Source organism: Pogona vitticeps, chromosome 3, assembly GCF_051106095.1.
Source record: "Pogona vitticeps strain Pit_001003342236 chromosome 3, PviZW2.1, whole genome shotgun sequence".
Classification (NCBI taxonomy): Eukaryota; Metazoa; Chordata; class Lepidosauria; order Squamata; family Agamidae; genus Pogona; species Pogona vitticeps.
In genome coordinates, this window is record NC_135785.1 from 92,498,086 (window position 1) to 92,522,896 (window position 24,811).

At 42.2% G+C, this 24,811-nt stretch overlaps 1 protein-coding gene and 1 long non-coding RNA gene across 2 annotated transcripts in view; both read left to right on the plus strand.

Moving 5' to 3' along the window:
• Positions 1 to 24,811, plus strand: part of CDH23 (cadherin related 23) — a 622,327-nt gene that overhangs the window by 295,435 nt on the left and 302,081 nt on the right. The window contains exons 10-11 of the mRNA XM_072995232.2: positions 11,604 to 11,716; positions 17,481 to 17,669. Coding sequence (XP_072851333.2) covers positions 11,604 to 11,716; positions 17,481 to 17,669 — 302 coding nt within the window. The remainder of the gene's footprint in view (positions 1 to 11,603; positions 11,717 to 17,480; positions 17,670 to 24,811) is intronic.
• On the plus strand, positions 4,306 to 4,628 carry LOC144588304 (uncharacterized). The gene is made up of 2 exons (XR_013543804.1): positions 4,306 to 4,433; positions 4,468 to 4,628. It is a non-coding gene; the product is annotated as an uncharacterized LOC144588304 (long non-coding RNA).

Below are 24,811 nucleotides of genomic sequence, written 5' to 3' on the forward strand. Positions count from 1 at the left end.
CAGTTGTCCAGCGGTCCAGCAAAGCCTTGGCAAGTGTGCCCAGAGCAAGGGGGGTCTAGTCAGGGACAATCTGAGAGCGCGTAGGTAATCTTCTAGGTGTGCCTCACGGGGGGGTGCACTAGTAGAAGAACGTGTAACCTCAGATTGGGGGCTAGATTAGGGAGCTCTGAGGCAACCTGTTTTTGGCGGGAAAAAAGCTGAGGCAAAACTGTGAAATAGCAGTGAGCTAGCTTGTCTGCTGAGAGGCCCAGCAGAGGGGGGTAGACTCTAGCTCGCAACTGTTGCAAGTAGTGCTGAATGACAGCAGCAATCTATAGGGAAAGCTGGTTCTGAGGCAAAAGAGAAAAAAAAAGTGGTCGTTTTATTTTGAGGCTTGACTTTTTAAAGCAGCCTGTTCTGGGGGGGGGATTATGCCCTTGACTCGAAGCCAAATGGCAGAAATGGGTGAAGTGAAAGACCCCCAGGTAGACCAAGGTTCTGAGGATGAATTTGGCTCAGTGCAAGGTGACAGCACAGGAGAGCAGAACCCAGAACTCAGAAAAATACTCCTAGCCCAACAGCATGAACTGAGGGTGAGGGAAATGGAGGAAAGATTAGAGAGAGAAAGAAGGCAATTTGAGATTGAGAGAATGGAAAGAGCAGAAAGATTGGAGAGAGAGAGAATGGCGTTTGAATTAAGAAAACTGGAAATGATGAACCAGAACAATAATAACAATAGGGATTCTGAGGGAGGCCAATTGTCTAAAGCTGACCTGAAGAAATTCCCTGTGTACCACAAGGGAGATTGTCCTGAGGTGTTCTTTTCCTTAGTGGAAAGAGCGTTTGTGGACTTCTCAGTGAGGGAAACTGAGAAGATGACCATCATGCGATCTTTAATCAGTGGTAGCCTGGCTGAGGTTTATTCAGAGATGCCACAGGAACTGATGAGAGATTTTGCAGAGTTTAAAAAACTGGTGTTTGCAAGACATGGGATAAATGCGGAACAGCTGAGGCAAAGATTCAGGTCCCTCACAAAGAAACCAGAGCAGACTTTTACCCAAGTGGGGGCCCAATTGGTGAGGCTGCTAGAGAAATGGCTATCTCAGGAGGGGACAGAGACCTTCCAGCAGCTCAAAGACTTGATAGCGCTGGAACAGTTCTATTCAGTCCTGCATGGGGAACTGAAATTCCAGGTGAGGGAAAGGAAACCAAAATCTGTGGCAGAAGCAGCCGAGATCGCAGATTTTATTTACCAGATAAGAAAGCCCTTAGGTGAGGAGAAATCTGTAGGGAAACCTAAAGAAACCTACAGCAAGTACTCTCAGGGACCAGGGAAAAGCCAGCAAGGGGGAGGGGCCCAGGGTGAAGGGAAGCCCTCAGACATGAAACCAAGACCTCAGATTTTGGAGGGAAAACCAAAACAAGATGAGAGAGATTCAAAATACACCAGAAAATGTTATTTCTGTCAGGGAAAGGGCCATCTAATCTCAGAGTGTGAGAAATTAAAGCAACTAAAAGGAATTGTGCCTCAGGATTCGAGTGGGACCAAGCCAAAAGCTGTGTTCTGTGTCCAGAAAGAGCAAGGCTCATTGTCACTGAGGGAGCCTGTTGCCATGGCTACTCAATCTGAAACAGCTACATCTGCTGATCAGGCTGAGGAAAATGGTCCTCTTGTAGAGGTCAGGCGCTGCCTGCTGGTGAGAACAGATTCTCATTTGTTTGAGACAGCAGGGGTGGACGTAGGAATACTTGACCATCAGTATCGGGGGCTGCGGGACACTTGTTCCCAGGTGACCCTGTGCCATCCAGATATTATTCCTAGGGAATATGTAATCCCAAATGAGAGCATGAAGGTGGCAGGGATTGAGGGGCAGGTAATCTCTCTGCCAGTAGCGGAGGTACCTGTGAACTTTCAAGGCTGGAGGGGAGTTTGGCGGCTAGCAATTTCATCGACTCTGCCAGCAGCCGTGCTCGTGGGAAATGACCTGGCTGAACATGTGAAACGGGTGCTAGTGATTATACGTTCACAAGCCACCACGGGGACAGTTCAAGGGGGTAATGATGAGCCAGAGACGGAAGCAGAGGGGAGTTCAGAAGCTGTGGTGGAAACCTTATCCACAGACAGCCGATTTGGCCAAGAGCAAAAGGCAGACGCCACTCTCCAAAAGTGTTTTGAACAGGTGACTGACGCCCAGCTAACACCTGAAACCCCAGTGAGATTTCTAGAGGAAAAGGGGATTTTATATAGAGAGACCCTGAGGAATATCTCAAAAGGGGGAGATGGGATCAGAAGTCAGCTGGTGGTACCTGAAAAGTATCGCCCCATGATCTTACAAAGGGGGCACTCTGACATGTTTGCTGCACACTTAGGGGTGAACAAAACACAGCAGAGAATCACACAGAATTTTTACTGGCCTGACATAGGGAAGCAGATCAGGGAGTTCTGCAAACAATGTGATGTGTGTCAAAGGCAGGGGAATAGCCGCGACAGGACCAAAGCAAAGTTGTGCCCTTTGCCTGTGATTGACACTCCGTTCAAATGCATAGGGGTGGATATTGTGGGACCTTTGCCCAAGGCCACAAAGAGGGGGAACAGGTTCATTCTCACCATTGTGGACCATGCCACGAGGTACCCTGAAGCCATACCCTTGACTAACATTGAAACTAACACAGTGGCAGATGCCTTGGTGGGTTATATGTCCAGGATGGGATTTGCCTCAGAAATAATCACAGATTTGGGAGCATCATTTACATCAAAGCTCATGAAACGCTTATGGCAAATCTGTGGAATTAAGCACAAGGAAACCACTGCCTATCATCCTGAAAGTAATGGGTTAACTGAGAAGTTCAATGGGACTCTAATGCACATGATTAGGGCTTACTTGGCAGAGAATCCAAACAATTGGGACCAGAAGCTGCAATCCCTTTTGTTTGCTTATCGATCAGTGCCACAAGCCAGTACCGGTTTCAGTCCGTTTGAACTTTTATTTGGGAGAAGGGTGAAAGGGCCCCTGGATTTGATCAAACAAAATTGGGAGCAGATCACCCAGGATGACCCACAAGACGTTGTGACATATATAGACTCTTTAAGGAAAGACCTAAAGAGAAACCTAGAGCTAGCAGCAGAGACCCTGCAAGCTCAAAAGGTCAGAAAGAAAGATTGGGATGACCAGGAAGCCGGGGAGAGGCACTTTGACCCAGGGGAGGGAGTGCTTTGGCCTAGGCTCTGCAAAGAGAACAAACTGCAGCTGGGTAGCCCAAAAATAAAAGACTTGGGTCACATGGTAGGGGGAGGAGTGATAAAACCCCTGGAGGCCAAAATAGAAGCTGTTCGTGATTGGCCTAGACCCATCACCAAGAAAAAAGTCAAATCATTTCTTGGGTTGGTGGGCTACTACAGAAAGTTCATCCCGAGGTTTAGCGAGATTGCGGCTCCGCTGACCGATCTGACGAGGAAGAAGACTGATGACCGCATCCCGTGGACCAGCGACTGTGAGGCGGCGTTCCAGAGGTTGAAGGAGGCGCTCGTCCAGTATCCAGTGCTGCGTGCTCCAGACTTCGACCGGGAGTTCATCGTCTACACCGATGCGTCTAACAGCGGGGTAGGAGCAGTTCTTTGCCAGGAGGATGAGAATGGTGACCAGCATCCAGTGTCCTACCTGAGTAGGAAACTCCAAAAAGGTGAGAGACATTTGGCAACTGTGGAGAAGGAGTGTTTGGCCATAGTCTACGCGATCCAGAAGGCCAAGCCTTACATCTGGGGAAGACATTTTGTTCTGTGCACTGACCATTCACCACTGCAATGGTTAAAGACAATGAAAACCCACAATAGCAAACTTATGAGGTGGGCTTTAAACCTACAGGACTATGACTTTGAAGTGAAGGTGGTCAGAGGGTCAGTGAACTGTGTTGCTGACGCCTTGTCAAGAAGACCTGAAAACTGAAGACGGCGAAAGAAACATGGACTATATATATATTGATGACAAAAAGTTAAATGTACCTGTTTTTTTGAACTTGGTTTGTATGAATAAAGGTAAATTGATGTAATGTATATGGTAAATGTTTAAATGCCTAATTGCTATGGTTAACTTAGAATGTAAGTATAAGTAAGTATGATATTGTATGTATAACTGTTTTTGTGTATTTTATCCAGGTTGTTTTTTGGGAAAAAGCACCTTAGCTTTCCCCCTACAAAACAACTTATAAAGAGGGGAGGTGTTACATACAGCACTGATGCTACCTGTCTGTCATGGGTTTGGAGGGAAAGTTCCATCCTATGGGGAGTGGAAGGCGGGACATCAGGAGGAGGGGCTGTACTGTATATATATGTGATGCGTGTGTGGAGAAGGGTAGACGCTGGGATGTGAAGAAGCAGCAGCTGGGAAGAAGAAGCTGGTGTGGGAGTCTGTGTGTCAGACAGGGTACTACTGTGTGTCAGAGTACCAACCTGATAGGTTCAGGTGTCTGTTGGTTAGCCAGAACTGATAGGTTCAGGGTCTGTGCTTCAAGTTAAGGGTTCTGTGTGAACCAAACTGTGTGTATGTATGAGTGAAACTAAGCCACGTTACTATATCCTATTCACCTGATCATTTTATTTTCCCTGTGTGTTGTTTTAAATAAACCTTGTTCTTTATTTGTTTAAAAATCCATCCCTGGTCTGTGTGACTTCTTATAGGGAATGGTTGGTGGCAGCTTAGTTAACGTGTGGCAGATCCCAGTAGGTCTGGGTTTGTCACAGCTTCTGGGTTCTTTTGTTTCCCCTAGCCATAAAGAAATTCTTTGGGTTTCAAAAGAAGACTGAAAAGAGAAATGAGGGGAGATCAGATTGCTTAGCTGCCCTTTGTTTAAAGAATTGAGTGATAGATTCCAAAACACTGGCAGGGGAGGTTGTTTGAAGCCACAGCCTTCCTCCCCATAGCTGCACACTGCAGGAATTTCCATCTAAGAAACTTAACCTGGACCCACAACAGTCATGAGACTTTGGGACTTTACTAAAAACATATGATTTTGGAACCACCCACAAGAGCTTTGTGCACAGCCTAAAGAAGGTGAATTGTCATTGAAAGCTTGCTGTTTTTTGTTTGTTTTTGTTTTGTTTTTGTTTGTTTTATTTCTTTACAAATAGAGTAGTCCTAGATTGAGCTGGAATTTTCGGCATGTGTACATTACTAAAACAGCAACGTCTACATTGGCTTGGGCATGTTGTGAGAATGTCTGATGGTTGGATTCCAAAAGATCTCCTGTATGGAGAATTAGTGCAGGAAAATCGCCCCAGTGGGAGACCACAGCTGCGATACAAGGATATCTGCAAGTGAGATCTGAAGGCTTTGGGAATGGACCTCAACAGATGGGAAACCTTGACATCTGACCATTCAGCCTGGGGGCAGGCGGTGCATCATGGCTTCTCCCAATTTGAAGAGACATTTGTCCAGCAGGCTGAGGCGAAAAGGCAGTCCCGAAAGCAGCAAAATCAGGGAGCTGGACAGGGGACCGATTGTATTTGTCTTCAGTATGGAAGGGATTATCACTCTCGAATTGGCCTTTTCAGCCACACTAGACGCACGTTATCATAGTCTCTCGAGACTGAAGGATGCCTAAGAATTATTTTGGGGACCACGTGGCCTTTTCCTTATCTTTCCTGAAATTAGAAAGCATGTTATATAAAATGTTATATTAAAAGTTTTTCTGGAATTTTAAGTGAAATCTCTAAATTGATTCTTTGGGTTTGCATTATAAAACTGTTTCAGAATAGATACCTGGCCACTGGTATAAGTCCTTATTTATATATGCAGTGAGAGCCAGAGAATATTTCTTTTATCTACTTCCCATTTTCATAATATGGTTTTGGACTAGGGTTTGTCTACCCTGTGATTACTGTGAATAAAATGGACAAGGATCTAATATATTGTGCAAAAATAAAAAAAATAAAAAAGCCAGCACCAGAATCTATGAGCAGAAGTGCTGGAATGAAATATGTACATTGAGAAATTGTATTGTTAATTCAACTTGGATGCTTTATTCTTTTAATGACATTCAGTTAAGTGTGTGAAGAAAGATCCATTTGAGGACATGGTTTCTTTATGTTTTTAGGATTTTGCTACGCATCAGTTCAGAACTGTGTAGTATTTGCATATGGAATTCTAATAGTTAATCTCCTTCCTCCATCCAACTCTTTGGCAGCACACATCTTCTGTGATGTAATGAGAAACCACACAATAGCTCAGAATGACATTTTTTTAATGTTGACATAATTTAATGGTATATGGAATCCTGATGACGCTGTTTAGCACACAGACAAAAAAACCTTGGCCGCTTGTGTTTCTACTTAGAACTATCCAACCTTCCCCTTTAAGATTTGCCCTACTACAATTTTGGAGAATGCCCATTCCTTGAAACAGGTTGTGGTATGTGATGTTGGTGGATATGGGGAGAATAATCATATAAGATGGCATGCCTCTCCCATATGCTTTCCCTCTATATTACGAGATGGGAAGCAGCAAGCGCATTCCAAAAGATCTCCTGTATGGAGAATTAGTAAAACAAATTCAAACATAAACACACTCCTTTCCCCCACTCATGCCTGCTTTGTCTGTCTTCTTAACAGGATAAGAATTTTCTCAATTTGTCCGTGTTTTCCATTTCCTTTCAGCAGTAGAACCCAGTGGGCAGAGGAATTTATAGAGGCGTGGGAATGGGCCTGGGTTTTTTTTGTGGGTTTTGTTGTCCTTATCCTTTTTTTAAAGTTTAAATGGAGGTTTAAAAAAAAAGAGAGAGAGAGAACAGAGCATAATTGCTATTAGACCAATGGAGCAGACAAACCCTTTGAAAGCCATCAGACAGTTCTGCAGTATGTACAGTCAGCCACACACTAAACTGCACTTAACCCAGGCTGGGGCTTTTTAGTGGGTCAAGAAACTGACAGAGAGATAATAGTAGAATAAGGATGAAAAAAGTATTTCATAGAAGAAAGAGGAGGTTGGGGCCTTGAACACTGAAGAAAATGTAGAAAAATAAGGATGTGTGGATGGGAATAAAATACGGCAGAGCTGCACAATTCCTTTTCCTTTCCTTTTCTTTCTTCCCTCCCTCCTTCCTCTCCTTCCTTCCTTCCTTCTTTCTTTCTCCCTCCACAAAACTTCAACTTTCGAAATGTGGGAACACACATAAAGAGTGAGGCTATCTGGACGTTTCCTTGGCTGACCTAGCTGAGCTGTGGGCAAATAGAGACAATGGTGTAAGTTCCCCACAGGAGTCACTTGTGCCCCAGAAGAGGATAGTCCATGTGGGTAAATGTGGCATTGCTGCACTTTAGACCAGTGGTTCTTAACCTGGGCGATAATGCCCCCCAGGGGGCGATTTCATTTTTCAGGGGGGCGGTAGAATGAAAAGGGGCGGCATGGGGGTGCTGGAGCAGAAGGGGGGCGGTAGGGAGGCGCTGGAGCAAGCCAAACCTGTTAAGATGAATATATATTTTCCTCCAATCTTAATTTAGTTTCAGAGTCTTGAAATTTTTAGTTCCTGCATTGTGGTTTGTTCTTATGCCCTTTTTATATTTCTTTTTGCGTCTTAAAATTCGCTTGCAACTAAATCATTAAATGTCACTTTTGGGGGGCATTTCATTTTCTTGGAATTGAATTTTGTTTTCAGGGCTCATTGGATTTAAGTGTCTTAAATAAGTAAGTAAATAAATAAGTAAATAAGTAAGTAAGTAAGTAAATAAATAAATAAATAAATAAGATATCATCACTGCGGGGAGGGGGGCGATGATAACTTCCTCAATGGCTCAAGGGGGCGTTTCTTTCAAAAAGGTTAAGAACCACTGCTTTAGACGATCCTCGACCCACCCATTCCTGGCTTCTTTCTTGACAGAGGAGTGAGGCAGGCTTTAAAGAAGCTTTAAAAATGAGATAATGAATAGGTCAGTTGTTCAGCTATAAGATTAGGCACAGAAGAAAACAGCAACAGGTAGAAAAATTTCTAATTTTGGGGACAAAGTGTATTTGCACCTCAGCTGAGTTACGGAGCAAAGATAAGGCAATGTCTGAATGAGTGTATGACTCAGGAGTCTGTGTGTGAAAAAAGGAATGCCTATTTGTGTGAAAGAGGGAGAGGCAGAATTAAAAGATCCATGTGCACACATGTACAATTATCTAAGTACAGTGGTGCCTCGCAAGACGATTGCCTCACGGGATGATTAATCCGCAAGATGATGGGTTTTTGCAGTCGCTGTGGCACTTCGCAAGACAATGTTTTCTATGAACGATTTCCACAAGACGATGTTTTGGGCTATGCTTCGCAAGATGTTTTTTTTGTGTGTGTTTTTTTTAGACCGATGCTTCGCAAGACAGTTTCCCCCCATTGGAATGCATTAATTATACAAGACCCACTTTTTATCCCAAAAAAGTGGGGGAGGGGAAAGTATATGCTGCTGGCTTTCCAAGATCTGCCTCCTGGAAAGCCAGCAGGGCCATGGCTGCATATTTAAATGGTAGAGGATGGTGAAAACAGCCAAGGACCAAAGGGTAAAGAGATTCTAAAAACACTAGGGAAAGCAGAAATGAAATCCCCCATTACCACAAATTATGCAGTTGAGTTCCCCACATTTGGTGCTTTCCCTGGTCTTTCTAGAATCCTTTTCATCTCTTTTTTCCTCGTCAGGACCTATTGCAAAGGCAGCAAGTCCTGGTGATGTCTTGTATTGCATTCTCCCTCTTTTTTTCCCAGTGGCAAAGGATCAGGGCAAAAGGAGTCACCATGACCAGGAACCAGGGGGCTCGTTTGACTCCTTTCACCCTCTTTCTTTGCTGCTGGAGAGAGAAAGTGGGGGAAGGCTGTCTGAGACCCACTGCATTTCCAAAGGCAGTGCAGGTGAGGGGATTGCTTTTCCCCAATATAGTAGATTTCAATGCATTCCTATGGGGATCTGCGTTTTGCAAGATGATGTTTTCTATGGACGATTTTTGCAAGACAGTGATTTCCCCCCATTGGAACACATTAAATAGATTTCAATGCATTCCTATAGGGAACCGCCTTTCGCAAGACGACGTTTTTGCAAGACAGCGATTTCTGCGGAATGAATTAAAATCGTCTTGCGAGGCACCACTGTAAATGAATATTCACTTCTGTCCTTGGCATTGTCAGTCACTTCTTGCTCTGTCATTCATTGCTTGTTGTGCTTAGTGCCTCATCCACTCCATTGGGTCCTAGCTGTTGATGTTGTAGACAGTGCTAATTGGTTCATCCTACCCCAAAAAAACACCCTCTCCAATTCCAAAAAGAACCTCCCTCCCACCTGCACTTTAAAATGGCTTTTATGTTTTTTGAATACCATCCGGGCAAGTACTGGGGAAGGAGTGGCTGATTTACAGTGTGCTACATTCTAACCCTTTCCGAGTCTTGTCCTGTCAAGACTTCTCACTGACACTTCCTTTGGACAATTGAAATTTCTTGACTTCCCATGAAAACATGCCCTTGTCTGGTTCTTCCTGTTTGCTTGATGCTGAGGAGTTTTTATTTGTTTATTTATTTTTCATTGTGCATGTGTGTATGTGTGTTCCAGGAACTGCCATGTTCTGCATAGCTCAGTGTCCTTTCTGAGGAGTCTTGTGCAGGACATATGTTATTTTGTGCAGAAATTATAATAATTCTCAGTAGATAGGTCTTTCTTCCAGAAAAAAAGACCATGAAATATACAAGAAATCCCATAAGACTTCTTGAGGAAAAAAAAACACAATTGTGCAGCAAAATCTCGCTGCGAGGAGAAAAGAGGGATTATTTTCTTCACCTCTCACTGAGAATGCGACATTGTGAGAGCCACATCTTCCCTTTAATCAGTAATGGAATTCTTTCCTCCAGAGCTCTCTGTAATGCATAGTTTGGTCCTTGGACAGCACTAATATTTGGAATTAGGAGATTCCACTGTGTTTGGAAAGTTGTGTGTGAATATTTGTGTGCCTGAATTACAGAATGTTGGTATGACTGTATGATGGAATGGGAATCCTACAACCTTTCCACACCTTCCTCTTCCCATCATCACTGATTTCCGGTTTCCTGTTGATATGATAGCCTGTTCTATCTTGCCTCCTCTTTGAAACCTGGGGTTTTGCATTACAAAAGAGGAGAAAGGATCTCATCTCACTTCCTATCTTTTCACCCCATATAACCCTCGCCAGCTATTAAGATCGCCTGGGAAGGCCCTTCTCTCAGCTCCGCCACATCTCTGAGCTTGCTTGGCGACGACACAAGAGAGGGGCTTTCTCAGTGCCTGCTCCCAGGCTTTGAAATGGGTTGCCCTGAGAAACCAGGCTGGCCCCCTCCCTCCTGTGCTTCGATCCCTCTTTAGGCAGGCCTTTAAGCAGTAAGTTATTTCAGGAATGCTAGTTTTTAACATAGTTTTTTTTTTTAAAAAAAAAAAATTATACTTGATTATTAATTTTAACGTATGTTTAGTTGTGTTTTAAGTGTGACATTCAAAGAGTGTTTTAAAATTATTTTGCTTGTTGTGAGCCTCCTTGGGTCCGCTATGGTTAGAAAGGCGGCATATAAGTAATTTAACTAACTAACTAACTAACTAACTAACTAACTAACTAACTAACTAACTAACTAACTAAATAAATAAATAAATAAATAAATAAATAAATAAATAAATAAATAAATAAATAAATAAAATATCTATGTTGTACACCTGCCTCCAGTTTCATCTGCTCTGTGATGAACGTTTTTATGAATCGCCTCCCCTCCATATCCAGTCTCTATATTTACGGTTAGCTGCACGTGGGTATGTCTATCTGCCCTGTCAAAAGTCTAAAACAGTGACGGTGAACCTTTTTGAGCCCGAGTGCCCAAACTGCAACACAAAATCAACTTATTTATTTCAAAGTGCCAACATTGCAATTAAAACCTGAATACTAAGATTTTAGTTTAGAAAAAACAACCGCTCCTGCACTGCAAGTGTTAAATGCTTGTCTGTTTTTTTTCTACGAGCGGTATTAACAAAGAAATACTTACCGGTCCTTCAATTCCCCCCATTGGGCTAGACTGGTAATGGTTGCCATTGCACCCCTCTGTTGGACCACTGCACCAGCAGATGGAAGTGCCAAAATCTGGGATCGGAGGATGGGTAAATATTCCTCAATGGTGACTTATGGCTCAGGTGCCCACAGAGAGGGCTCTGTATGCCATCTGTGGCACGCATGCCAATAGGTTCGCCATCACTGGTCTAAGATCAGCAACATAACCCATCAGTATGCAAAAGCTATAATTACATTTTCATTTGAACAGAAGTGTTTTGAAGTGTTTTGTCACCCAATTAGAAGGAGTAGCTCAGTGCTTAAGACTGTATTTTGCTAGATACGGCCAGCAAGAAAGAGAGTTTCATTTTTAAAATGCAGCCAGTAATATTGTCAAGTACATGGCATAAGCTATGGCTGACTTGGGGTTTCAAACAATATATCACGCCTTTCAAGCTTTCCTTTGCATCTAATGCATATGTGGCTTTAGAAGTAACTGCAGGCTCAATCTCCCTGTGTATGTTTGTGCGTAAAATCTATATATTTCGTCTTGGGCTTTTTATGGTTTTCTGCACAGGAGTTTATTTGTGCTGATCCTATTTATTTTATTGTCAGGTAACACCAACAGTATCTTTGCTCTGGACTACATCAGTGGTGCTCTAACTCTGAATGGACCACTGGACCGAGAAAATCCTTTCTACAGCGCTGGGTTTATTCTCACAGTGAAGGTGAGAACATCAGAGACTGACTGTATAGGATTAAGAGTTTTAGAATATCTCAAGGGAAAATAAGGGAACAGCAGCTAGTGCTGCAAGAACTCAAATGGGATATCATATGAAAAAGGAACTGCTGAAATTTTGGACTTGTGGATTTTGAGATGCAGTTTGTACACACAAATTTGAGAATCTCTGGAAATTTTGCCATGCACATCTCTTTTTCTTCTTCTTCTGATTTAAAATATTTCCTAGAAAAGAGTCACACCAAAATAATTGTCATTCCTGCCAAGAAAAATATTAATGAAAAGCATATATTTGTTTCATAGGAAAATGCAAATGTATTTGCAGTCCAAAAATCAAGCACTTTAGGATGAAGCTGAATGCTTTTCACAAGTGTTTTAGTGTTCAGATCTCCTCACATATACTTCTTATATTTTCTCTCCTACTGGAGGTTGGACAGCATCATGGCTACCCTCTCCCAAATGTTGTTTCGAGAGGAATGGCCACATTTTGCTTGTTGTCACTGATCATGTTGTCTCTTCTGCTCAGCTCTCCTTTCTTCACTCTAGTTCTTGTTGTTATTTCGTCATTAAATCACGTCCGACTCTTTGTGACCCCATGGATCAGAGCACGGCAGGCCCTCCTGTCTTCCACTGCCTCCCAGAGTTTGGTCAAATTCATGTTGGTTACTTCGATGACACTGTCCAACCATCTCATCCTCTGTCGTCCCCTTTTCTCTTGCCTTCACACTTTCCCAACATCAGGGTCTTTTCCAGGGATTCTTCTCTTCTCATGAGATGGCAGAAGTATTGGAGTCTCAGCTTCAGGATCTGTCCTTCCAGTGAGCACTCAGGGTTGATTTCCTTTAGAATGGATAGGTTTGTTCTCTTTGCAGTCCAGGGGACTCTCAAGAGTCTCCTCCAGCACCACAATTCAAAAGCATCAATTCTTTGGCAGTCAGCCTTCTTTATAGTCCAGCTCTCACTTCGGTACATCGCTACTGGAAAAAACATAGCTTTGACTATGTGGACCTTTGTGGACGCTGTCTAGGTTTGTCATCGCTTTCCTCCCAAGAAGCAGGCATCTTTTAATTTTGGGGCTGCTGTCACCATCTGCAGTGATCATGGAACCCAAGAAAGCAAAATTTGTCACTGCCTCCATATCTTCCCCTTCTGTTTGTCAGGACATGATGGCCCAGTGGCCATGATCTTAGGGGGGTTTTTTATGCTGAGCTCCAGACCATTTTTTCACTCTCCTCTTTCATCCTCATTACAAGGTTCTTTAATTCCTCCTCACTTTCTGCCATCAGAGTGGTATCACGTATATATCTGAGGTTGTTGATATTTCTTCCAGCAATCTCGATTCCGGTTTGGGATTCATCCAGTTCTGCCTTTTGCATGATGTATTCTGCATAGAAGTTAAATAAGCAAAGGCATTTGCATAGTCAGTGAAGCAAAAATAGATGTTTTTCTGGAACTCTCTGGCTTTTTCCATAATCCAAGCACATGTTAGCAATTTGGTCTCTTGTTCCTCTGCCCCTTCGAAATCCAGCTTGTTCTTCTGGGAGTTCTCGGTCCACATATATAGTGCTGAAGCCTACCTTCTAGGATTTTGAGCTTAACCTTGTTAGCGTGTGAAATGAATGCAATTGTATGGTAGTTGGAGCATTCTTTGGCACTGCCCTTCTTTGGGATTGGGATGTAGACTGATCTTTTCCAATCCTATGGGCACTGATGAGTTTTCCAAACTTGCTGGCGTATTGAGTGTACCACCTTAACAGAGTCATCTTTTAAGATTTTAAATAGTTCAACTGGAATGCCATCACCTCCACTGGCCTTGTTGTTAGCCATGCTTTCTAAGGCCCACTTGATCTCACTCTCCAGGATGTCTGGCTCAAGGTCAGCAACCACACTATCTGGGTTGTCCGGGACATCCAGATCTTTCTGGTATAATTCCTCTGTGTATTCTTGCCACCTCTTCTTGATGTCCTGCTTCTGTTAGATCCCTACCATTTTTGTCCTTTATCATGTCCATCTTTGCACAAAAAGTTCCTTTAATATCTCCAATTTTCTTGAACAGATCTCTGATCTTTTCCTTTCTATTATTTTCCTCTGTTTCTTTGCACTGTTTATTTAAGAAGGCCCACTTTCTCTCCTTGCTACTTTTTGGAAGTCTGCATTCAGTTTTCTGTAACTTTCCCTATCTCCCTTGCATTTTGTTTCCCTTCTTTTCTCTGCTGTTTGTAAGGCCTCATTGGACAGCCACTTTGCTTTGTTGCATTCCCTTTTCTTTGGGATGGCTTTCATTGCTGCCTCCTGTACAATGTTACGAGCCTCCATCCATAGTTCTTCAGCCACTCTGTCCACCAAATATAGTTCCTTAAATCTGTTCTTCACTTCCACTCTGTATTCATAAGGGATTTGGTTTAGATTATACCTGACTAGCTTAGTGGTTTTTCCTATTCTCTTCAGTTTAAGCTTGAGTTTTGCTATAAGAAGGTGATGATCAGAGCTACAATCAGCTCCAGGCCTTGTTTTTGCTGACTGTATAGAGCTTCTCCATTTTTCTTTGATGTCAATTCTAGAAGGTGTTTTAAGTCTTCATAGAATTGGTCAGTTTCAGCCTCTTCAGCATCGGTGGTTGGTGCATAAACTTGGATTACTGTGATGTTGAAAGGTCTGCCTTGGATTTGTATTGAAATCATTCTCTCATTTTTTTATATTGTATCCCAGTATAGCTTTTCCCACTTTTTTGTTGACTATGAGGGCTAGTCCATTTCTTCTACAGGATTCTTGCCCAAAATAGTTGATATGGTAATTGTCTGAATTGAATTCGCCCATTCACGTCCATTTTTGTTCACTGACACCCAAGATGTCAATATTTATTCTTGCCATCTCCTGTTTGACATCCAGCTTGCCAAGGTTCATAGATCTTACATTCCAGGTTCCTATGCAGTATTTTTCTTTGCAGCATTGGACTTTCCTTTCACTTCCTGGCATGTCCGCAGTTGAGCGTCCTTTCGGCTTTGGCCCAACCACTTCATTAGCTCTGGAGCTACTTGTACTTGTCCTCCGTTCTTCCTCCATAGCATGTTGGATGCCTTCTGACCTGAAGGGCTCATCCTCCAGTGCCGTATCTTTTAGCCTTCTGTTTCTGTCCATGGGGTTTTCTTGGCAAAGCTACTGGAGTGGCTTGCCAGTGCCTACTCCAGGTGGATTGCATTTAGTCAGAACTCTCCACTATGACCTATCCATCTTGGGTGTCCCTGCTTCTCTGAATTACTCAAACCCCTTTGCCACGACAAGGCAGCAATCTGTGAAGAAGATATCAAAAGTACCAACACTATATAAGGCATATCTTGTTCTCCATAACATACCTTAGAATAATTGTGTTGCCTTTTAAACACTCAACACAACTGAAACTCAAAAAACACTTTTTTGAAACAGAGATTTTCATTCAGAGAAGGGGTACAATCTGTTCTCAGTCATTCCAGAGTGCAGAACATGTAATAATGGGCTCAAGTTACTAGAAAACAGATTTCAAATGAATATCAGGAAAAACTTTCTAATTGTTAGAGCAGTACAATAGAACCAATTACCTTGGGAGGTGGTGAGCCGTCCAATACTCACCATCATTCAAGAGAAAACTAGACAACCATCTGTCAGATCTACTTTGATTTGGATTCCTGCATTAAACAGGGCGTTGCACTTGATGGCCTCATAGGCCCCTTCCAATTCTATTATTACGTGATTGTAAGGTGGGGGTGTAGCAAGAGGTAAGCTGTCCATGGAGAACGTAGTAGAAGCCATTCCACAAGAGGGTTTTCAAACATGAACAAAACTGTGTGGCATTAAGAGCAAACTTGTGAAAAATATATTGCACCCATTTTCATTAAACTTACCCAAACAGTTGGATGCTCTGTTTTTGCCTTTTTTCTCTTTTTTTTCCCTGCATCTTCTCCATATCAAATGCTATTAGAATCTGAAGGAGAAAACAATAAACATCCATTAGATATTGTAAGCAGCACTGCTGAACTGGGTTGTATTCTGCAGCTGAGATTCCTGGCAAAAAGTGCGTAATGGAGCCTGCCTTCTGAAAGAATGGAGCTGCCATCATAACATTGAGGTGTTGTCTCCGACACACATCTCTCTCCCCCTCCCCCCAGTTGATCTTTCTGTTTCTCCTCCATCATCTCTTTGGTAACAGCAACAGTTAATGCTCATCAAACACTCCAGGAACAATTGTGCTAAGCAGCAAGAGAACTGTGGTGAGGGAGGGGCAAAGGAACTCGGCTGACAAATGTCCGAAGGAACCATGTTCAAATAGTTGCAAAATTCTCCCTCCCTGCTCACACCATCTCCAATCACAGCTCTTTAATTAAAATCAATACCAAGCCAACGAGCGGGCTTGGAAACATATGGATTCCAGTGGGCTGAAGGGGGTGAAAAAGCATCTGTGAGAGGGGTCATTGATTGGGAGGGTGGCTGACTGGCCAGCGGTCTCTAGAGAAGTACTGATCACCTCCCTGCTGCCTAGAAGGGCAGTACTTTGTCAGGGAGGGAAAATGGCACTAAATTACTCCACTTGACCTCTGTGGAGGGTCTTTCAGTGGAATTCTACATGGTCAATATGCTATTATCATTATCCCTTGAAAACCTGCTTCTTTCCCTTGTTCAGTTTTCTTTTTAGTTAAAGAAGAATCTAACTGGAGGCAGAATCTATTTTTAAATATGAGAGAGGCTGGCTTTCACCCTTGCTAATAAACTCACAGTGGCTTGGCAATTTCATTCTCTTCTACTAATATGTAGCACAAGATCTTCCCTCTCTTTCTCTACAAGGGAAATAATATTATAGATCAGTGGCTCCCAACCATGTGTAAGCCGGGTGTCCTTGAACTGCAACTCCCAGAAACCCTGACAAGCCCAGCTGGTGGTCAAGGCTTTTGGGAACTGCAACCATGAACACCTGGGTTGCCCAATGTTGGGAATGACTTGTGTAGATGTTCCCCACAGAAGATCCTCCACCAAGGTATAAAGATAGGGGCTCTTGATGGGACTCTACAGCTGAGCAAGAGCTGTATTTCCAAAAACTTACAGATCCAAAGAAACAGTTTTAACAGGTGTGAAATACTCTTCCATTCAGACCACACATGGAATATTCACCACTGTTGACAGCTACACTGTTCTCCCTCTCTGACCCAGCGTTCATCTTTTCTACTACTCCTTTGACACCACTTATTAGGGTGGACAAAGTACAGCCTTCCAGACGTTGTTGCATCACTACTCCAACCAGCCCTTTCCTTCCCCATATCAAATGGTGAGGGATGCTAGAAATGGACATGGAAAAAAAACACATCTAGAGGGCTGTACTTTGTCCATCCATTCCTAATCATTTGTAAATCATATACTGAGCAAGATCGCCCCACTGTAGGGACTGTGCAGTAGGGTGAAAAGAATGGGTACTGCATAATTGCCTGAGCAATGTGAAGCTGCATACAGTATATCCTCTTCAAACTTTACATGGAAAATATGAGCGGTGAGGTGTAGTCAGAATGTCATTTCATTTCATTTCATTTCATTTCAGAATGACTAGGGCTTGTACAGTTTTTTTTATAGAACATTACTGTTTGGAATGGCAACACCCAGGATACATCACCCACTTGGGCATTCAGGAAATTATAGTCCCTAGAAGCAACATTTCCAAACGGTGGGACATTATGACTGTTTGTTGGAATGAAGTCCATCCTACCTTTCCCTTTTGATTTTGCTTCTTATAGGGAACCGAACTGAATGAGGACCGCATGCCATCCAATGCAACAGTGATTACTACCTTCAACATTCTTGTCATTGACATAAATGACAATGCACCTGAGTTCAACAGTTCAGAGTATAGTGTGGCCATTCCTGAATTGGCCCAGGTGGGCTTTGCTCTTCCGCTTTTCATCCAAGTGCAGGATAAAGATGAGGTAAGATATAAGTGAAACTCATCATCTGCAGGTATGTCTTCTCCATTGATTGTTTATGACACATTCACAGAATTCCATCTTGGTATTCTTTGTTTGTTCTTATTTGAGTCATAATTCAGCCAAGAGGGACCCTTTTCCATCCTTTTCTTTAAGTATCCATGTTAATAAATGTGTGTGTGTTGTGTGCCGTCGAGTCAGAACTGGCTTATGATAAGCCTAATAGGGCTTTCAAGGTAAGTGAGGTATTTTAAGGAGTGGTTTTATCATTTCCACTCCCCCAGTGAGTTTCCATGGCTTAGTGGGGATTCAAACTCTGTTCTCCAGAGTCCTAGTCGATCACTCTATCCACTATACCACACTAGGAGTCTGTGTTAATAAGTAGCAAAGGACAAAGGACAGCAAAACTAATTGAAAAAGAATCTGATTATTAAAAGGAAAATGATAATGTAACTTCACAGTTTTCTAACTAACATTCATAGCACTATTTAGTGGCTGTAAATATTTACATACCACATATCTGTTTGTTTGTTTTGTTTCTAAAGTTTGAAGTACTGTATAGCCCTCTCCAGAATTGCTTCTTAAAAATTAACATTAATCAAATACTGTACTCAGAATTTTTCACATCAGGTGAAAATGTGACAGAAAACCCACTGTTATTGCATTTAGTTTTTTAAAAAAATAATCTATTGCACATCTTTCATCTATGGACAAACTATAGACATAGTTTGTGATACACATTTATACATTGTGGGCAGAATGTTGTTAGTTCTTTCTGCTTATGGAATGGTCCATTGCATGAGTTGATCTACAGTTTCTGATTTGGCAGAAGTTACCGTATTCTTCCGTGTATAAGACTATACTTTTGTTTAAAATCTTTAGACTAAAAATTGAGGGTCATCTTTTAAACAGAAGTAAGTTGAGGAGAAAAAAACAAGTGGAGGGGAAAGCAGGGATCAAAGTGATCCTGCAGGGCTTTAATCCCTGCTTTCCCCTCCACTTTCTAAGCCTTAGCAAAAGGAAAGCAGAGATCAAAGTGCTGCAGGATCGCTTTGATCCCTGCGTTTCCCTCTGCTTGCTAAGTTCCATGGGGCTTAGCAAAAGGAGGGGGGAAGGATCAAAGCAATCCCGTGGCTGTATAATAGGGAAAGGGATCAAAATAACTGTGCAGTCATGGAATTGCTTTGCTCCCTTTCCCTCTCCTTTTCCTAAGGGAGAAAGCAGGGATCAAAGCCATCCTGCAGCACTTTGATCCTTTTTATCCTAAATTTGCTGAGCCCCACTTAGATTTCTTAATTTTGGGTCAGAAAAGTGGGGGGTGTTCTTATATATGGGGGTGTCTTATAGATGTAAAAATATGGTATATGGTACAGTAATATCCTCTTGCGCAAATTAAAATTGCTCATTTAAAGGAACATACCACGAATGAGATTCTACTAATTGAATACCTTAAAAAAAAAAAAAAAGCTCCACCTTCACATTTATGGGGAAAAAAATTCCCAAATCCTGTTTAAAATCAATTCAGTTTTTGTTGGGTGCAGTAATTATTAATCTCTTGTGAAACTCTGATAAAGTTTGAACAGCCATGTTACAATGCATAATTTATTAGCTATTCACCTACTGTATGTGCATCCCTGCATCTTAACTGTTTGCCATCTTAATTGTAATCAGCAGTGCGGTGCTCTACAATCCATGACAAGGAGACAAATTGCAAGGAGATAAATTGCAAGATGTGGCAATAATAACTTTGTGGCAAATTGTGATATTTTACCAAGTTAACCAACAGCATATGGAAACCATCTTCAATATTTTTAAAGGCTCTGCATCCTCTGAGCCCATAAAGTATTATTTCCTGCTGTAAGATGAGGACAATGCAGCTGATGAGAGCCAGCAAGTACAGTTGCAGTTTTTTTGTGCAAATGAATGCCTCCTTTTCTCTAGTTGTGTTTATAAAATGAGAGGGGATTTTTTTTTCTTCTGTGGTGGCAATCATGAGTCTATGGAATTGAAGCTGGGATTGTTGCATCAGAATTTTCTCATGGGTTCGTGTTCATCCTTCATAAAATGGCTATTTTACATTCATTTCTTTACAGGAATTAGTAATTCTGGCTATGTAGAAATCAAAGACAGTGAGATATGAGTGCTTAGAATTTAATCCATACTAACATTCCACCATTCTCTATATTTTTACTATTAAAAATCCTTGCTGGTCTGCTTCTATATCCATATGAATGTAGTAGAGGTAAGACAGTGACGTGACCAATGTGTAAACTTCTGTGCTTACCCAAGGTCTGAGAAGGAAGAAGCTAAGATTACTTTACTGAGGGTGTGACTACACTGGAAAGCCAAATTGTAACAATTCAGCTTTGCTGAAATTTGATTTACAGCCTGTATTATGTTTGAAATCAGAATCAGTACCCACAAAGGGGCTTTGGAATGATTTGGAGGTTCACTGTTCACATTGGATGCCATGCTAATCACATTCTAGCCCATAGCCTTCCCTTCTTTCCTTCCTTCCTCTGTCCTGCCTCTGTCAATTGTTCCTTCCTCTTGTCCCACCTCTACTGATCCTTTTATGGTTTGCTGTGAAACAGTTTTTCATTTAAAGTTTCAGACTACTGTGTTTCTCAAACATTTTTCTATAGAAAAATAACATGGAATGGTGTTTAGCTATCTAAGACAGGGGTCTCCAAACTATGGCCCGCAGGTGGCATCTGGCCTGCCTTGCCTTTTTATCTGCCCCTATCCAGTACGCTGGGGGTATGCAGCTGCCTAAAATGGATGGTAGCGACTAGGGATAGAGACAAAGTGCCAAAATGGTGCTTAGATCAGGCTTTGCTCCTCTTCCTATCCCCTCTCGGGCATAGGAAGAGGAGGGAAGGGGGACCCAAGCAATCCTCCACCCCTGCTGTCCCCCTTTCCTCCTTCAGCCCTCGAAAATGTGTAAAATATATGATGTGGCCATCATACTGAAAAGTTTGGAGACCCCTGGTCTAAAGTATAGATCATCAAATGTTGGAACAGTAATTTTGCAAAATACATCATAATTCACAAATCAGAATGATTCTGTAACAGGGATCACTACCTCCATCTTCCTATCCATTACTCTTATCACTTATTTTCAGCGCAACCAGGAATTACCTCATCTCTGTTCACATATGATTTTTTTAACTATTATCATGATCAACTCTGACCAGAAATAAGATAATTCCTGCATATGTTACTTGAAAGTAATGGATGGGAAGAGGAAGGTCATTTTAATGACACTTTCAGATCTGTCAGTTAAGTAATTAAAAGCACTAAACCTTTGCTTCATCATGAAAGGATCTTCTCACATGATATGACATGATTCAGAACTAGCAACTAATCCTCCACATTAAAATCATAGTGTTTTGCTTTTGCATGTCTCTCCACCACATGGGCTGAATATCACACTCCAACAGCCTACATCACTGAAACACCGCCTACAGATATGCCACCCTTTATCTTTACAAGAACATATCACAATTAACCACATGAGGAAAAGCCCATTCAAATTGTTCCAGCTTGAAAAGACAGAACCCCCCCCCCATAGCAGCCACTCTGACAGCAAAAAGGACTCGACCAATTCAAATTAGCCTTTGTTTCATGTGGTCAGTAAAAAATACTTCAAATGCATCCATTTAAAAGGGAAGGAAATCCTGTGGTTTTTGACCCTGTAGTCACATTTTTACCAAGTTGTGGGGTAGGGTGCTGTGGTGATTTCCTCTGAAGCCCCTATCCCCCCAGGTCTTCACAAGGTTCTCACTCTCCTTCTTTCTTCACTGCCACCAGGTATTACTGCTTTAATACCATTTAATCATGGAGATATGTGTACTTTTAAAACTTAAGTCATTTATTAGATCAGGGAGGTTAATGATTAATCTTCAATAGGTAAATCACAGGTTGCAAAATCACTAGTATTTGAATCAAAACTGCTTCAACTTCAAACCTCTTTTAATTCTCCATTCTATTCATCGTTCTTACAGATCTCTAACTCACTCTCCGTTCACTTTTAAGTTTCCTGAAGTCTCTCTCTCTACCAGAATCTCTCTCAGTCTCCATACACCAGCCTTTATATCCAGCTCCCTTCCCCCTTGGCTCCGCCTTCCGTCCTCTCATTGGCTCCTTCTCCACTGTTCTGCTGTGACGGACAGGTGAGGGCAGGGCTGTTCGCCACAGGTGCATCGCCCATTTCAGTCTGGCTCCTCCTATCAAGCTCCAGCTTTGAGCTGGCTATGACCAGGAGGACCAGAACCTTATCTGTTTACAGGACTGCATGATGGAAATTGTGTAAGCAATGAGAACAATTTCTCTGGTTGTCCATGGGGTACTGAGTTTTCCTACACTTTCTCAAATGGCTACATGCCTGCTCATGTGACTGGCCATGCAACTGGAAGCCCAGGAAACAAGGAAACTGCTTGCCTAGTTGCCCTTAGGGGTACAATTTTCCTTCTGTTGGCTTTTGACCAAGACACGTACCCAGCAAGTGATGACCCTTTATTGCATTCTTGCACCAGAACCCTTTGCTCCAGTGGCAATGCACTTCTGTGAGCATCATGTACAGTTTGGTGTAAGCACTGCAGTACTGCTAAATATTATAGTATATCTTCCTCCGGGTTATTTAGTTGCACTGCCCTTTGTTTGTTTCTCCAAATGGCTTGGTTCTTTCAGTCGCAATTTCAAAGAATCCCACTTTCACCCTAACTGCAGTCAGCATGCTCACTTAAGTGTTTTACCTTTCACACGTGTGTATCGTTTGTTGGCTGCAGTTGCCACAATATCCCAAATTTGCTGCATCACTGCTTTATTTCATCTGGCATCATTAATAGATCTGCAGTTCATCACAGCCATGGGCCATTTCACTTTGGAATTCTATTAAAGATTTCTTTTTCCTCCCTGGAGTTATGATCTCCAGTTACTCTTCAAATGTACCTCATGTATTCATGTCTTATTCCCTCTGTATCATCCAACCCTATACCCCTGCCCCACTTCGCAAAATCTGCCAATGAAATGTCATGCAAATATTTTTAAGTCAACTAAAATCTTTGTTGCTGCTTTAGCATGGTATGCTACTATCCTGCAGTATTTACTAGGGGGTGGGGAAAGCACGACCTACCTCTCTTGTGTATTTATTTTGCCCCTGGGTGGTTCATTTAATCTAGCCTGCAGTTTTAATTAGGAAAAATACTCATACTATATTATGATGTTTTTATTATAAAAAGTACATTTTGCTCGAAGAAAAATGGTGAATGCAGCATTATTTCAAAAGAATCACAGTTTACAATTTGTTCTGTGGTCGTCATATCATACAGAACATATAATATGGAAATCCAGAGTAGATGAGGGAGGCATGAAAATTGGTGGAAGAACCATCAATAATTTAAGATATGCAAATGATATCATCTTACTATCAGAAAGTGGCAATGACTCTCAGATCAGAGTGCAATGTTTGGTCATTCTGTCTTCAACAGTGACCAACCAACTGGTCAGAAGATCTAACAGGCAGCACGTGTTAAAAGTGTCATGCGGTTTTGTTTGCCCCAATGCTCAACCAGTGGACAAGCCCTCTCGATTTTAGGAAGTGGTAGGAGCAAAGCAGGTTAAATGTCTGAGGCAAAAAATATGTGTAAGAAGAGTAATTTCTAAAGTTTAAATCAAGTTCCCTGATTGGTGATTTCTAGCCTGCAGGCCTTAATCTTAAAGAAGAAGAAGAAGAAGAAAGCCAGAGATCATCCAAACCACTTGAATCTCCACCTTGAAGAGCACTCTTCCAGTTAATGGTTCTGTCAGGAGCTTCTCGCTTGCCTCCTTTCTTTCTCCAAGATGATAGAGCTTCAGAGGAAGAACATCCTGAAAGCCAAGGCCCGGGCTTGGCAAAAACTGGAAACCAGTGAAGCTGATTGATGACAGTTTGATTTTACACCAATTGCAGTTTCCAAACACTTTTCAAGAGCAGCCCCATGTAGAACATGTTACCATAATCTAAGCAGGAGGTAGTTAAAGCATGAATCGCTATGACCAGATGCCATGTTAGTGTGCATTAAGGAATTACTCTTTTTGTAGAAATGGGCATGGACCAACATTTTGGTGGTTTATGTCAGTTTGTAATTTGGCCGAACAGGTGTTCAGCGCTTCCCAGCCCCACCTGCTCTGGTGGGTGCCCACTCTGGGACAGAGCCTGAACTCCTCTGCCCCGCCTCCTCTGAACGCTGCTTCTGAATGGGCACCTGCCAAAGGAGGCAGGGCTGGGAAGCACCAACACCTGTTTTGCTGGAGTACTAATACATCTGGTAGTTTGTGCCCATCTCTACTCGTTAGGGATGGGACTTTCATATTTAATGGATTACTAACCTCATAATTTGGCAGGGACCCCAAGGCAAGAGGAGATAGAACAGCCCCTCTTCCTCCATTTGGTTTCCATGCCATTCCTTCTTGAGACTTGAAAGTTCTTTACATGAAGGCAGTCTTCGTCGCAGCTCAATCTCACACATACAGTACTTCTGCAAATCTCAGAAAAATCTCACAATTCCTACAATGTAGTAGGGCACTTCTCTTCCCACTCACAGGAGGGACTATTCTATCTCCTGCTGCTTCGGGCTTTTCACTCTGATAATTCAGACTGCAAGATTCCCACCAAATTATGGAGTTGGAAGTCTATTAAATTAAATAAATCCCACCCCTATGACTCATCTTGTGAATGTCCTTTTGAGTTTCTGTAGTATGGTCATTCTGAAAATTATGTGTTAATTAACATGGAGTTCAAACCCTATTATGTATGCTGTTTTAGAAGAAGAATCAAGTAATTTGCTGATTCATTGTTTATATCCGTACTCTTTTAGTAGGTGTTTGCCTGGGGTCACATATGGAAGAGAACCTTGGTTCATGATTGCAACTTCTAAGCACAATTGTGATGATTGGATTGAGAGTTACCCTTCACTGAGCACTTTACTTTAACCAGAAGAATTGTGAAAGAATTCAAAATTGAGACAATTGCTTTTCTAGTGAAGCCATGAAGAAGGGCTGCAGTCAGTGTATATAGATCTGCTTCCTGGCAGGGGCATGAATAGGTATTAGCACTTGTGAAGCTGTGATGTTGAAAGGGGGGAATGACGCAGGCACTCACA